At 30.2% G+C, this 14,726-nt stretch overlaps 1 protein-coding gene across 1 annotated transcript; it reads left to right on the plus strand.

Annotated features, from left to right (window-relative positions):
* Window positions 1-5,457: 5,457 nt before the first annotated feature.
* LOC108347261 (two-component response regulator ARR18) lies at window positions 5,458-7,522 on the plus strand. The gene is made up of 5 exons (XM_017586427.2): window positions 5,458-6,124; window positions 6,258-6,334; window positions 6,420-6,456; window positions 6,565-6,697; window positions 6,798-7,522. Exons 1-5 carry the CDS (start codon window positions 5,872-5,874, stop codon window positions 7,288-7,290), a joined length of 993 nt encoding a protein of 330 aa, XP_017441916.2. The 5' UTR covers window positions 5,458-5,871; the 3' UTR covers window positions 7,291-7,522.
* Window positions 7,523-14,726: the final 7,204 nt, after the last annotated feature.

A 14,726-nucleotide genomic window follows, 5' to 3' on the forward strand; every position in this document is an offset into this window, starting at 1 on the left:
GATTTCTTGAAGAGCAAGACTGTTGTGTTTCAAAGACTGATCAATCTGCACATTTGGGTGTTACTGCGTGATCAGATTCTACAATCTCTTGAAGATTGATTTGAGTTCCCTGTTATGACTTCAGGAAGAAGAACGTGTGTGTTCTTGACTTTGAGGGTGCCTCAAAGGGGTTAGGCGGCATGAGAGGAGATTCTTGTTGCTGGTCTTGTTGTGTATTGCCTATATTTTGATTAGAGGGTTAGAGAGGTGTTTTACATTTTTGACGTGAGGTCTTCTGTAGAAACCTTGTTGTAAAAATCTTGATCATTATAGTGCATTTGCTTCCCGTGGTTGGAAGGACACTAGATGTAGGCAGGTTGGCCAAACCAGTATAAAAACACAGTGTTTGAATTTTTTGATCCCTACTATCTTTTATTCAATCGATTACTTTCTGTACTTATTCGATTAAGTTTCTACTGCATTGAAAATCTTTTACCTTGCGATTCAAGAAAAGTATAAAGACATCATTTTTTATGGAAAAGATTTTAAAAGCTTTTGTTTTTTACACTTCACCAATTCATCCCCTCTTGGTTTGAGAAATTGAGCCATTCTATTTTAACACTATTATTATGTGTAAGTTATGTCACTAGTACAAAAATCACGTACAACGTCGAATATTTTGGGCTTTTAACGGCGAATTCGTGAACGACGTCATATTATGAGAGTTAAGTTGACGTCGAATTTAAAAAATCGACGTTAAGTTAACGTCGAATTTTGTCAATATACGACGTTAACTTAACATCGAATTTTGTTAATATACGACGTTAATCACCTTTTTTTTAATTAATTGTGATACTTTTTTACAATTCTAGGGACCTGAAAAAGCAGAAAAACAACAAATTTCAGTTTTTTGTATTTTATAAAGCAAGAACTATGAACACAATATCAAGAACAAACAACAATAACCTACAACAAACAACAATAACCGACAACAAACAAGTTCAATTAAACAACAACAAACAAGTTCAACCAAACAATAACAAACAAGTTCAACAAATAAGTTTTTCAAAACGAAAACGAAAACTAATCTTCAAAAAGTGGGTTCGTTGGAATAAAGTGTCGTCACCAGTTACAGAGAAAGCAGAATGCGCCTATGAAGGACAAAAGCACGAAAATAATCGGTCAAAACAAACGAAAATCATACATAAAATGTATTTGTATCAAATGAAAGAAAGATTACATGTGATGGTTGTCAAACTTTGTTTGAGAAAAGTTTGAGAAGAGAAGAGTGTCTCGTGCGTTAAGATAAAGTGAATGAATTTTCAATCTCCCGCTCAAATTTTTATTGAATTCACTAACCTTTTGACGTCTAACAGTGGGACATTCGACGTTTTATATCATTTTACGTTGAATTACAATTCTAAACAATGTTTAATAATTGCATTTATTTACAAAAATATCACTGGTCATTTTTAACATTCAGTGGTTGGACGTTAAACGCGTGACGTTATACTTTGTTTTTGTACTAGTGTGTATGTTAATTTTTCTCTTAATGGGTAGATATATTTTTATATCAATTATGTAAGAACTGGATAGAGTAAAAACACCTATTTTTTTGGATTGTTACGTATTTGATAATATCTTCTGGAATAAAGTATTTTTGTAAATGTTATAAAGTTGACATTTGTTGTATTTATGAGATGGGATATGAGTTTCTTCACAAGGAGTCCTCCTCTAAGGTCATGTTAGTCTTTTTAAAAGTAAAATATTGTCTGTCGATTAGTAAATTATAATATTTTTGTTTATTGGGTCATGCTATTGACTTTTGGCACTATGCATTTTTGTATGAATAAACCTCAACTAGAATTTGAAACAATTATCAACATGAATTTGGTGAACATCCTTAATATGTAAATGATGAGAAGTTGAGCATGACAGAGCTTTTGAAAATATGGACAAAGTCATTTTTATGTTTTATTCTTAAGAAGTTTGCACACAGTGAAACATGATGCTATGGAGAACCTACCATTGACAAGAACCACGTGATTGGTCGAAAGTGAAGGAAATTTCCTTTCTCATGGCCGCACCTTTTTGTTGATCCAAATCACGTTCCGTGCATGCATGGAGAGTCACACACTTATGCACGTGTGAGGAATCAAAAAGTGTTCTCCTTACCTACCTCATCAAAAGTCTTGCTGTGTTACATATGTATACACTCTAACCATAGGATATGGTTTTTTATTTTTATAAATTAACTTATACGTACCTAATAAACGATTTAGAGAGAAAGATAAGGTTTGAAATTTTGAATTCCACAAATTCGAAAATGGTTATTTTAAGAATCTCTTACTATTTTGTGATATTGCAAACGTTTTCTAGCAATAAATCACAAGGACTAAGTATATGCTTTCAAGATTTAAATATTTTTTATTCTTGTTAAGGTCTTCTCCTTTCCTCATTATTGAGATATTTTCTTTCATATAAATAAATATTTCATCAACCGTGTGAAAACTAAATTAGCATTTGTTTTGATATTAAATTAGTTGAAATAACATTATTAAAATTAATCACTGTATTCAAAATATTATCTTTCTACAAATATTGAAACTCCTTTATAATTTTATTTAAGAAATTAATTAAAATATATATATTTAATTATCTTTAACTTTAACTTCTATACTATAAAAAATTGAATATATGGAAGCAACACTCAAATTAGTTTTATATAATTGAAATTATATTATATATAATAAACATTTCTTAAAATTTTCATCTATTTATATTATTTGAATAAACTTTTACTTAAATAAGTTTCGTAGTAGTATACAGCATGGCTTATTAGATGAACTCATTTTCCTAACATGTATATGAATTCTTTAACCTTCATCTCGATCCCAATTGTACATTGATCCTCACATTCAAAGTTTCTAACATTTGAGAGTTTTTCTAAAAGAAAATATTCATTTCTTTTAATCTGAAATGATGTGGACTACTTACCATATCACAAGTAAAAATAATATCATAATATATGTAATTATATACAAGTCTCGTATAAATTTACAAAAGCTGTATACTATGGTCTTCTACATATAAATAATACCAATACAAACAACTTCATATGCATGCTTCATATACATGCTTACCCGTAAGTTCCAATGTACCAATCGTAGTGATGGCAAACAATAAACAATCATATCTCTTGAGACCTGGCTCCTGCTTACAACTCATTTGCAGAGAAGCAAAACAAATAGGAAATTCTATCATACAAAAAACGGAGTTTCAAAAAATAATTTTAATTAAATAGTTTTTATGTATAACTACTATCACAGAATAAATTTAAACTATTAAATTAATAAAAGAAATAAGCAGTGAAGAGGAACAAACCCCGTGATTCCCGAGTATATAGGAAAACAATTGATAATAAATACTATTAATATTATTATTATTATTATTATTATTATTATTATTATGTGTTATGTTTTTTTGACAGGCACGTGATGAGGATCATTAGATGTTTTCGTTTTGGTGAACTAGGGTGTTCATAGCCAGCACAGCGTCACAGTGACACTGAAGCATCAACTTTCGATAAAATCACCAACCCATGTATCATCGATCACACACACAGACATACACGTGCATCAACAAAAAACCACCGTCTTTGCTTCTTCACTAAATGAACTATTAATTCCTTGGTTTCTCACTTTGAATTGCCAGCTATTCATTCATGTTTGCACCAGTTCATAAATATACACGGTGAAGTTTCACATTTTTCACCAAATAAATATAACATTAAATATTTTTAGCTTTTAATTTTTATGAATTATTAAGAGAATTCATAGAAACACTTGAGGGAGATGTGGAAAAACAGGTAAAATATATCTTTTTATATTAAGTGATGAATTAAATTTGTAGCTAATGTTTACCATCATGTTTATATATATATATATATATATATATATATATATATATATATATATATATATATATATATATATATATATAAGAGATTTAGTGTTTGTAGTTATTCAAGAATGTTATCTTTTAATTGAGAGTATGTGTCACCCATGGGAATTTTTTATTCTAATAGTAGATGAATTATGAGTAATATTTGACTCACTTCTAAGGAACCAAACAACAAAACTTTCACGATTGTCGAAAAGAAATGCAGATCATTCAATTAATATTTCCATTGTTTTCAAAATATATATATATATATATATATATTTATATATATATATATATATATATACACACACACAAATAAATAAATTAGATAATTTTGTTATTGCATAAATAATTATGAAGTTTCCTATTATATCCTTTTAATGTCTACGCTACAATAAAAGCTAAATATAAAAGTATAAAAGTATGATACTTTAAAAAATGAGGGAATTATTTAGTAATCATTGGAAATATGAATTTAAAACTGTGACTATATATTAAGGGGACTTTTAAAAATTATCATTGTTATATTTGAACACAGGTATACTACTACTATTTTTATGGCTTAAATCCACCTTTTAGTTTTTGCCCATATGGTCCTATATAGTTTTAGTTTCATGTGTGAATTTTCAATTTAGCAAAAGGAAATTTTAGTTGATTATTAATACATACTTTACTTGCTAATAAAGATGTTAATATATCTGTGATAGCAATATATTAAAACTTATTGCTAAACTTAACTATTAATATATTACATAAACAAGTAGCTAGCCTTCTCAAACATATAACAGTTTTTTATTATCAATTTGATAATATATTAGTAATAGATTAAAATTGTTAATTTTAAAAAACAAATATATAATTAAGATTTAATAGAAATAAAAAACTATACATTCATAATTAAAACTATAGAGGCAAAAATTGATTTTAACAATTTTTTTATGGTAGTCTAATTTTATTGCCAGTTATTGTGGAGACTATTAAGCTAATTATAAACCTACAAGCAAACAAACAAATGATAATCACACTGTTTAAATAAACAAAAGTATCTAAATAGGCAAAAGGAAAACTGAGTTTAATTTAGAAGAAAATATAAGGTAGATATTTTTAACACAATTTTATAATTAAGTAAATTCAGTGACCCCTACTAATGAAGTGTAATCAGTGCACCACTGTTTTTAATATAATTGGCATGAAAATAAACCAAATAATATAAAATGGGCTTGGCAGAGTTATAAGAAAACATGAACCCAAGAATCAAACCCATGTTTCTAATTTCCTGAAAACAAAATATTTATGTATGTCAGAGATGGTCCACTGCTACACATAATCCAAAAATACCACCAGTTAATTTTTATTGCAATTATACTTTATTAATTGTCACAGGAAAAAAATACTTATATCTTTATTCAAGTGGGAACAAAAAATGATTGTATTCACATTGAAATGTAAAGATATTCCTTTCATTGATGTCCATGCATATTTAAAAACACATATACATCAACATGGTAAGATATGAAACTATATTATGGTTTACTCTTCTCACACAGGCATTGACTAAAGAAAGAGAAGGGAAGAGAGAGAAACCTAGCTCAACAAGGAGCTCTAAATTCCATTGAAGATCACTGCAGGGTTTTTAACCTTATCATCACATATCCAGAGGTGTACGAATTGTCATCATCGATTATGCAACTATATATATATATATGTTTGTAGCTAGCTGAGTTCATGTTTCTAGGATCAATATTTTAACAGTTTTTGTATGGGGAAGAAGAGAAACAGGAAAAGAAATGCATATGAAAAAAATTTCTCACCTCCAATTATTATTCCTTTGTTGTTGTGATTTCTCCAATTGACCTGTTATCCAGAGAACAGTGTATGTTTCTTTTGTGTTATGATCTTGAAGGAAATAGTATCATATAAAGTTGGAAAATCAAGGTGTATAAGAAGATGGGAGAAAGCCGAGTCTCCCAATGTTCAAAGACAAGCCCTTCTAACATTGATGAGGAAGAGTGTGAAAGCCATGCGAATGAAGATCAAAGGAAGCAAAACAACAATGGAGGAAGCTCAAGCAACAGCACAGTGGAAGAGAGTGAGAAAAAGATTAGACCTTATGTTAGATCCAAGTTACCAAGGCTTCGATGGACACCTGATCTTCATCTTCGCTTTGTTCATGCTGTTCAACGACTTGGAGGACAAGAGAGTCAGTTCCTTCATTATTTTTCTTTCAGTTTTCCGTGTTTGTCTTCAATTCCAGTTAAGTTATATGCAGTAAAAAGAAAAACAACTTTTCACTGCTTCATCTGATACTGATTTTTGCATTTTTTGGTGTGCAGGAGCAACTCCTAAACTGGTTCTTCAACTGATGAACATGAAAGGTTTGAGTATTGCCCATGTCAAGAGTCATTTGCAGGTAATTATTAGATGATTCTGGCAAATAAATTATTAAAACTGTTCTAGCTTGGTTTATTTCTTTCCTTTCAATTTGTTTTTGCTAGATGTTTCGGAGCAAAAAGGTGGATGACCGAAATCAAGGTACATGGTGTTCTTCTTTATAACCATTTCAATGTTAATTAGTTCTGATTAGGGTTTCTGATTATACGTATCCCTAATGAATACAACTTGGTTGCATATATATGACAGTATTTTCCGATCATACCAGTCTTGTTGAAATTGGAGACAAAAATATTTATAACCTTAGCCAACTTTCCATGCTTCAAGGATACAATCCCAGTCAAAGTTCGTCCTACAGCTACACAAACAATATCTATCCAAGGTTTTCTTCAATTTTCTCAGAAACGAATAAAACATCATTAAAATAAACTAAACCGAACATGTTTTGATTCATTCAAATCTTCTTTCTTGTTCTTTTTTAGTTACGGATTCGGGGATGCTTCTTTTGGTAGCTACGAAAAACTTGTGCACAGACCTTTCGATTGGTTTAATGGAATGTCTCGGGCAGGTTCATCCATTTCTGGTGAACAATCAACAAGCAAAACCCGTGAACCAAAAAATGAGCTTTTCTCATTTGGTGCTTATGAAAATCTATGCACAAGATTTAAACACAGTCCATCAAATATTATTCAACAGACAGCACAAAACCTCATGCCTGTAAATCCAACAACAGAATTGAAGACACTGAAAAGGAAGGCTGAAGATTCATCACTTGATTTGGATCTGTCACTGAAACTAAACACAAAGATGGATTCCGAAGGAACAAAATTGGAGGACCATGAAGTTCATAGCAACCTGTCTCTGTCGTTGTGCTCTCAATCCTCCTCTTCCAATCTCAGCAGCAGGTTAAAGGAAGCAAAAGATCGATATGAGGAACACGGAAAAAGGGCCAGTACTCTAGATCTGACTATATGAATGAGACAAATTCTCAGTGAGATCTTGAGGTACTTGTCAGAAACTATGTTTTTTATAACCAAATTCTTACATTTTATCTGACTTAGTTATGTTTGATTTTTGTCTCTTTCTGTATGTACTGTCAAATACATGAACTAGCTAGATAAATCATGATTTTACTTCCAATACTGTCTTCTTTTTATGAGCTATTCCAGCATTGCCTTAACTGTCATAAAATGCCAAAACAGAAAATTTGCACAGAAGTAAACACCCAAGAAAAAGGAAAAAGGAAAACAAAAGTCCAGTTTTTTTGAGTATCCCAAGCTAGATCAATGATTTATGCATATACGTTTTTGGCTATACTACTTGAGAAAGTATAAAACTTGTTTACTACTTTTTTATGTTTCTTTAGTGTAAAGCAATATTTTCATGTGGTAGGTGTGTATCCATTTTGTTTCTATTTAATATATTTGTTTTTACTATAAAAGAAATATTATTTTATCGAAAATAAATACCAATATGGATGTGCACATATGATTCATCGAAATGTTAGTGTAGGCTCACAATGTGAACTAATTGTTTAACTTTTAGGCAAGCTGCTACATATTACCAGTGAAAGCAAACTCAATTAAGGACTCATCTTTTGTATATAACAGTTTTCATAGTATCTTTTAACAAGTGTTTTCGTTGGAGAAAAGTCTGACTTCGTTATAGGCTAATGATGTATAATAATTAACATTAATATTTGTTTTTTTTAGTTTATTTTAGTGCATAAATCAAAACGGAAAATAATTGAAACAATTGCTCTTACATGTTTTATCATAAAAACTTCTATAAAGAATGCATCACATGAAAACTACTATAAACAAAGAATATACAGAGGGATATGTAAGTGTTACCATTACGAGTGTTTTCTTTATTTTCAAATATCACACTTGAAAAATGAATGGAAATAAGATTGAATACAACATTTTCAGTAAGATAAAGATTGAGGTTTTTGAGGGATGAAAGTGTTTCTGTCTCATAAGAAAGTTTACGCTTTAACATGTCCATTTATGATTATCATCTATACAAAGTATTTTGTGACATGGAGTAGAGAAATACCATTCATGAACACAAACAAAATTTAAAATTTGAGTTTAATTTTTCATATATTACTATTAAAAATGTCAAATACTTATAATGTGCTGCTATATTAATTAATAAATTTGAGTTGCCACATGATTATTATAAAGTTAAATTTATTAAAGGATATTGTAGTATATCATTTGCATACATACTTTCCAAATCTTTCAATTAATGAAATAAGAAAATGCTTTGGACAAATTTGTGTACACTTAAAATAAGTATTTATGAAATATCCATTTTTTAAAAAAAAAATCACTTATTTCTTAAGAAATTATTTAAAATAAAAGCAATAGACAAACACATTAAAAAAATTAAAAATTTTCCTTATTTTATTGAAAAAGTTATTTAAAAAAATAGGCTCAAACAAAAGTGTATCTTTAGGTGAAGTTTTCCTTGTTAAATCTTTTATAATATTGATAATATCAATATTAAAGTCTCTTTTTTTTCACAGTACGTACGATAAAATCATCAATAATATTTATATTAGAAAGGAAAACTACATTTATTTTCTTAATTTATTGTTTAACATTTTAATTATAAATTACATTTCTAAGTTTGAAGGCTGAAGTCGACATTATTTCAAACCCTTCTCTAAATTTACAGATGTTTGCTTAAATAATAAAAGTTCCCACGATAATTCATTACGAGAACTGTCATCTTAGGAAATCATGATTAAGGATGGAAATAATAGATAGGTAAGAGTTTGATTATAATTTTTTTTCCAAATTAAAAAAATTATTATTCATTTTTGTTTTCGTTTTTCTTAATTATGAGATATATATTTCATTCTCATATATGTTGCGTAATGAGTATATTCGTATGTACATATCTATTTGTCTCTTAAATATAAATGAAATAATTTTAAAATGATAAAAATGAGAAGAAATGTAATATTATCCAATGAATTTAAAAAAAAACACTATATATATTTTTTGTCAGTGACAAATATCAAGAAACTTTCAATGACTATTTAAACAACGTATTAAATAAAGTTAAAAAAAAAGATAAAAAAATTTCAAATAACTAAAATTTCAGGACAACGATATATATTTTTTTCGAATGTTGAGACGGAAAATATCTTCAAACTTTGAGTGAACTTGAAGTATATTGAACGAATTAAACCGTTGCCAAAGAGAATAAAATTTATATAGTGAAAAAAAATTCTTCAAATAAAAAAATTAAAATATCATAAAGGAAAGCAAAATAATTTTTTCAATTTACTTAATAAATTAAAAATTCGAGCAACTCGAAATTGGATAATCAAACTTTTTCACATGAAAAAAAACAACAATAAAAATATTTTAAAAAATAAGACAAATGATCAAATGTATGTCTACATGATCTAATTCAATGATATTACAGTTTTCATGAAAAATAATATATTATTTGAATGAAATTAAACAAAGAAAAAAAATTATAATTGAAGGTGTTACAAGAATAAAACACCTTAGATATGTGTAACCTTGACTAACATTCAACAAGTTGAACAATTAAAAAACAAAGAATAAAAAATTATATATATAAAAATAATAAATTGTCAAGTTGTTACTCACATTCATAGATATACTTGATCAATATAGACATTTTTCATCAAAATCGGGACAGGTTAAAAATATTCATAATTAAATATTTATTTGTCATTCTTATTCATGACTTTTAGAAATATCGAAAATTTATATAGTTAATCATAAATATATTTATAAATAGTTTTATAATTAATGAATGATAAAATAATTTTATTTGAAAATTAAATAACATTCCACGTCATTTCTAAAAATATATCAGACAAAAAAAATTAATTCAAAAAATTAATATTATAACACAAAAAACTGAAAAATATATGTAACTTCTACTACGAGTTTAAATGTAAAGTAAAAGTTTTACACTGGCGGGAGATAAAAATGAATAATATATAAAAGAGTTAAATATATTTTTAGTTTCTAAATTATCAAACAATTTTGGTTTTAATTTCTCTTTGAACATTTTATCTACATTTATTCCTCTTCTTTTAGAAAGTTCTAGATAGTCATGTTATTAGTTTTTTTTTACTTGGTCATTTCCTCAATACACGTTTCAAATTAAAGTGAAATTAGAATGAATGAAGGCAAGAAGAGCGAAGAGCATAGATGTAATTTGTGGAGTTCATGTTCAATAGAATCGTGATCTAGCATTCGAAGATTAACAAAGTGGAAAAACTTTAATTTATGGACTTGGTGTTCGAGAACATACGTAAGTTCATTCTTTAGAGGGTGAAATTAAGATATAGAGTTTCGGCATGTAGGTAATTTAATTTCAAAATCATTATTGTAGTTCATGAGATACTAAATTGCCTTGGAAAAAGGAAAGAAGAAAAAGGAAAAAAAGGAATATAAGGAAAAGAGAAAACTGGAAAATTGAGATATGAAAGGAACTGAAACAAGAGATTTGTACTGTATCTGATTGAGAGTGAACTATAAATAGAACACAAAGGGGAAACAAAAAAAATAGAAAACGAGAAAGGATTCTCGGGCTGTGGTGTTAGGCAGCCGAGCTGCTAAGTTGTGATGTCAAGCTGTCGGGTATAACTTAACTACTGAGGTCTATGATGCTAAGGTCCACGTTACTGAGGTCCACACTATCGAGGTCCACGTTGTCGAGCTTGACGCAGCCGAGGTCCACGCTATTTAACTCCCGCTAGTAAAAAAGGGGCTTTTTAACTCACACATTACGCTTCAGTTTTAGAAAAATTGAAGCGTATCGAAATGCAGTAGCAATTTCATAATTTTAACCATATTATATGCCTTAGTTCAACTAAAACTGATGCCTAAAGAGAGTACTGCCTCGGTTGGTAGGAAGAATCGAGGCATATAACCCTGTAGATAATACCTAACTAAGACCTTTCACTTGACACCCTTTTGGTAACAGAGATACTGCCTCGGTTGGCAGGGTGAATCAAGGCATGTAACCATACAAAAAGCACTTAAGTTAGACGTAGCGTTTGACACCTTTCTGGTGAGGGGGCTATTGTGTCAGTTCCCCAGGCAATTGAGGCATATATCCTTGCCAAATCCCTCTGCTACCGTTGTATATGCCTCAGTTCGGGAACTGCTACATATAAGCGAAAATAAACGTTGTCGTTTCTCTTTACTACACTAGTCTCCATGCTGTCGAGGTTCACGATACCGATGTGCATTACTTACTCGTACATGTGCTTTGTAGACGTTACACACCATTCGCCTTGTTAGAAAAAAAAAGTAACGACGTTGATTATGGAAGACTAAATTCCAAACCTTTTAAAAGGAGATGGATGAAAATGTTAGCAAAATAATGAAGATGAAGTTTTGATGATGTCCAAATCAAGCCAAGAAGAAATCAAGATTCAAGATGTTATGAAGACTTGTATTGCTATGGAAAGCTTTTGTAATACTCTTAGAAATATGTATAGGACTTAGATTAGAAAAAGAAAGTGTTTTGTAAAATTACTGTAGCAAAACACTGTAGCAAACACTGAAAAACCAAATTGCCTCTGTAATAATCGATTAAAGCATGAAATAATCGATTATGTAATCGATTATTCCTGAAAATAATCGATTAAAACAGTTCGTTGGGGGTTTCAGAGTTGAAGACTAGCCATTACACTGTAATAATCGATTAAGGCTTGGTTTAATCGATTATGTAATCGATTATTCCTGAAAATAATCGATTAAACATAGCCGTTGGAGGTTTCAGATTTGAAAAACTAGCCGTTGTACTCAGTTTAATCGATTAATACTTGGTTTAATCGATTAAAACAGTCAGATGGCTCATTTTCGAAGAATGGAAGAGCCCTTGGATGAGTCTATAAATAGACTCTCATTTCCTCTCAAGGGGAACAACAACCAAAGACACAGAAACTCTTCCCTTGTGCTCAAATACTCAGAAATTCTTGAGACTTGTGTGTTCTTGTTCGGCTTGTGAAACTCTTGTCTGTGGAGCTGGTGAAGTGCTGCTACGGTGACAGAGGAAATAGCCGGTTCATCCTTGGTGTGTCTAAGGAGGTGTTCGGAAGAGAATCATCCTTCGTGAAGTATTCGGAGGAGGTGTTCATCCTTTGTGAAGACTCAAAGGAGGTGTAGTTTCATCTCTTGTGGTATCAAGAGAGGTGGTTTCTAAACTCTTACAAATTGTATCTTTGTGATTGTAGTTTGTAATTATTTTGTGATTAGTGAATTGTTTATCTTGTTTTGAGATAAGCGACTGGACGTAGGATTGGTAAGATCCGAACCAGGATAAAATCATCTGTGCAAATTTCTCTCAACCTTACTCTTGCTTTATTTGTCTTTATTAATTGCTAAGTAAGTTTAATTGAGTAGAAATTAAAAGGCACACGTTAGTATTAAAAACCCTCTTGGTTTGTTATTCCACGCTAACCCATCCGCTGCAGCCGCTCTGACAGAAAAAGGATCAAGGTTTTGAAGAGGAACTAAAACTAATTGCATAATAATTTAAAAACAAATACATATTTAATTCTATATAGAAAGGAATCCTCTTGAATCCTCCTCTAGGCTTCGGTTATCTTCATCACTTGAAGATTCTCCTAAATCAGAGTCTTCCCATGCTATGTAGGTCTTCCTTTGCTTATTCTTCCTTGTGTTCTGATTGTGCTTCTCATCAACTTTCTGCTTCATCTTTAAGTCTAGAAAGTCAGGTTTGATGTGTCCTTCCTTTCCACATTCATAACATGTAAAAGTTGCATCTTTTCCTTTCCTCTTTCCTCCTCTAGAGTTACCTGCAAAATCAGATGCAGTATTTCTAGATTTCATGAATTTAGTAAATTTCTTTACCATCATGTTTAACACTTCTTTTTCTTGCACATCTGCATTAGAATCAACATCAGATTCATTTCTCTTGGAGGCTTTGTTGTTGATTGCTTTGAGAGCTATTGAATGTTTTTGTTCAAATTCCTCTTCCTTTTTCAGTCTTTCCAGCTTCAATTCATGTTCTTTGAGTTTTCCAAAAAGTATAGCCATATTCATTGTAGTCAGATCTCTTGATTCTGATATAGTTGTTACCTTTGGTTGCCAACTCCTATTCAAGCTTTTTAGAATCTTTATGTTGATCTCCTCTTTCTGAAAAGATTTTCTAAGGGCAATCAGATGATTTACAATGTGAGTGAACGTTTTCTGGACTTCATAGATTTCTCTCCAGGCTTCATTCTAAACATTTCATACTCCTGTATTAGAGAAATATTTCTAGCCATTTTTTCCTCATTGGTTCCTTTCATGAGTAACCTGAAGAACTTCCCACATTTCTTTCGCACTCTTGCATGTTGACACCTTGAAAAACTCGTCAATAGTAAGTGCAGAGGAAATAATATTTCTAGCTTTTGTATCATATTGTCCACGTTTATTCTCATCTTGATTCCATTAAGAAAAATTTTTCAAAACAGTTTTTCCATCAATGGTTTTTGTAGGCTCAAAAGGACCATTGATTACATCATCCCAAATCCCTTTATCAACAGACTCTAAGAAAATCTTCATTCTAATTTTCCAGAAGAGATAATTTTCTCCTGCAAACAGAGGGGGTCTGTTTGTAGAAGGACCTTCTCCAAAGGTCTAACAAATTGTAGCCAAAACTCTTTCTTTTTAAATCTTTCTGGAAAATTAAGATGATCGTTAAATGTGCACAACACAATTACGAATAATAAAGCAATAGAGAGATAGAGAAAGAATACAAACACAATCTTTTTATCCTAGTTCGGTCTCAATGCCTACATCTCTAACTATAAAGACTTTCCACTATAAAGATTTTAGTTTTGACAACAAGGATTTACAGAGAACACTTCTCAAATGTAAAATACCTCTCTAACTAAACCAATCTAATATACCAAATACAACCTGTAGAAGAAAAACCCTCTTAACTGCAACAATCCTTTGAGACTCTTCTCAAAGTATTAAGAACCTCACGTTCTTCTTCCTGAACACTGCATAGAGAAACAACAATCATCTTAATTGTAAAAATGAAGTCTGATCAGAATAGAAAACACCTGAGTAGTGCAGAATTTGATCAACCAGTGGTGTTTCAACTTGTTCTTCAAGAATCCTTCAAGAATATGACTTTCTTTGAATCTTGATTCTTGGAGCAATTATGTGCACATGAAAAATCTCTTTGAAACTCTTTGATATTAGATATGAAAGTTCTAAAATGATCAAAGTGTTAAAAGTTTGCAATCTAAGTATTGTGTTCTTGTACTGTTGCGCCAGGGGTAGAGAATTGTGATTGTTCTTATTGAGAGTTGAGATTATTCTCAAGGTGTTTAGAGAGCTATGAGTGTTCTATGTTTTGGTAAGATTATGAGGGTATTCACATCT

This window comes from Vigna angularis, chromosome 9 (assembly GCF_016808095.1).
Source record: "Vigna angularis cultivar LongXiaoDou No.4 chromosome 9, ASM1680809v1, whole genome shotgun sequence".
NCBI classification, from domain to species: domain Eukaryota; kingdom Viridiplantae; phylum Streptophyta; class Magnoliopsida; order Fabales; family Fabaceae; genus Vigna; species Vigna angularis.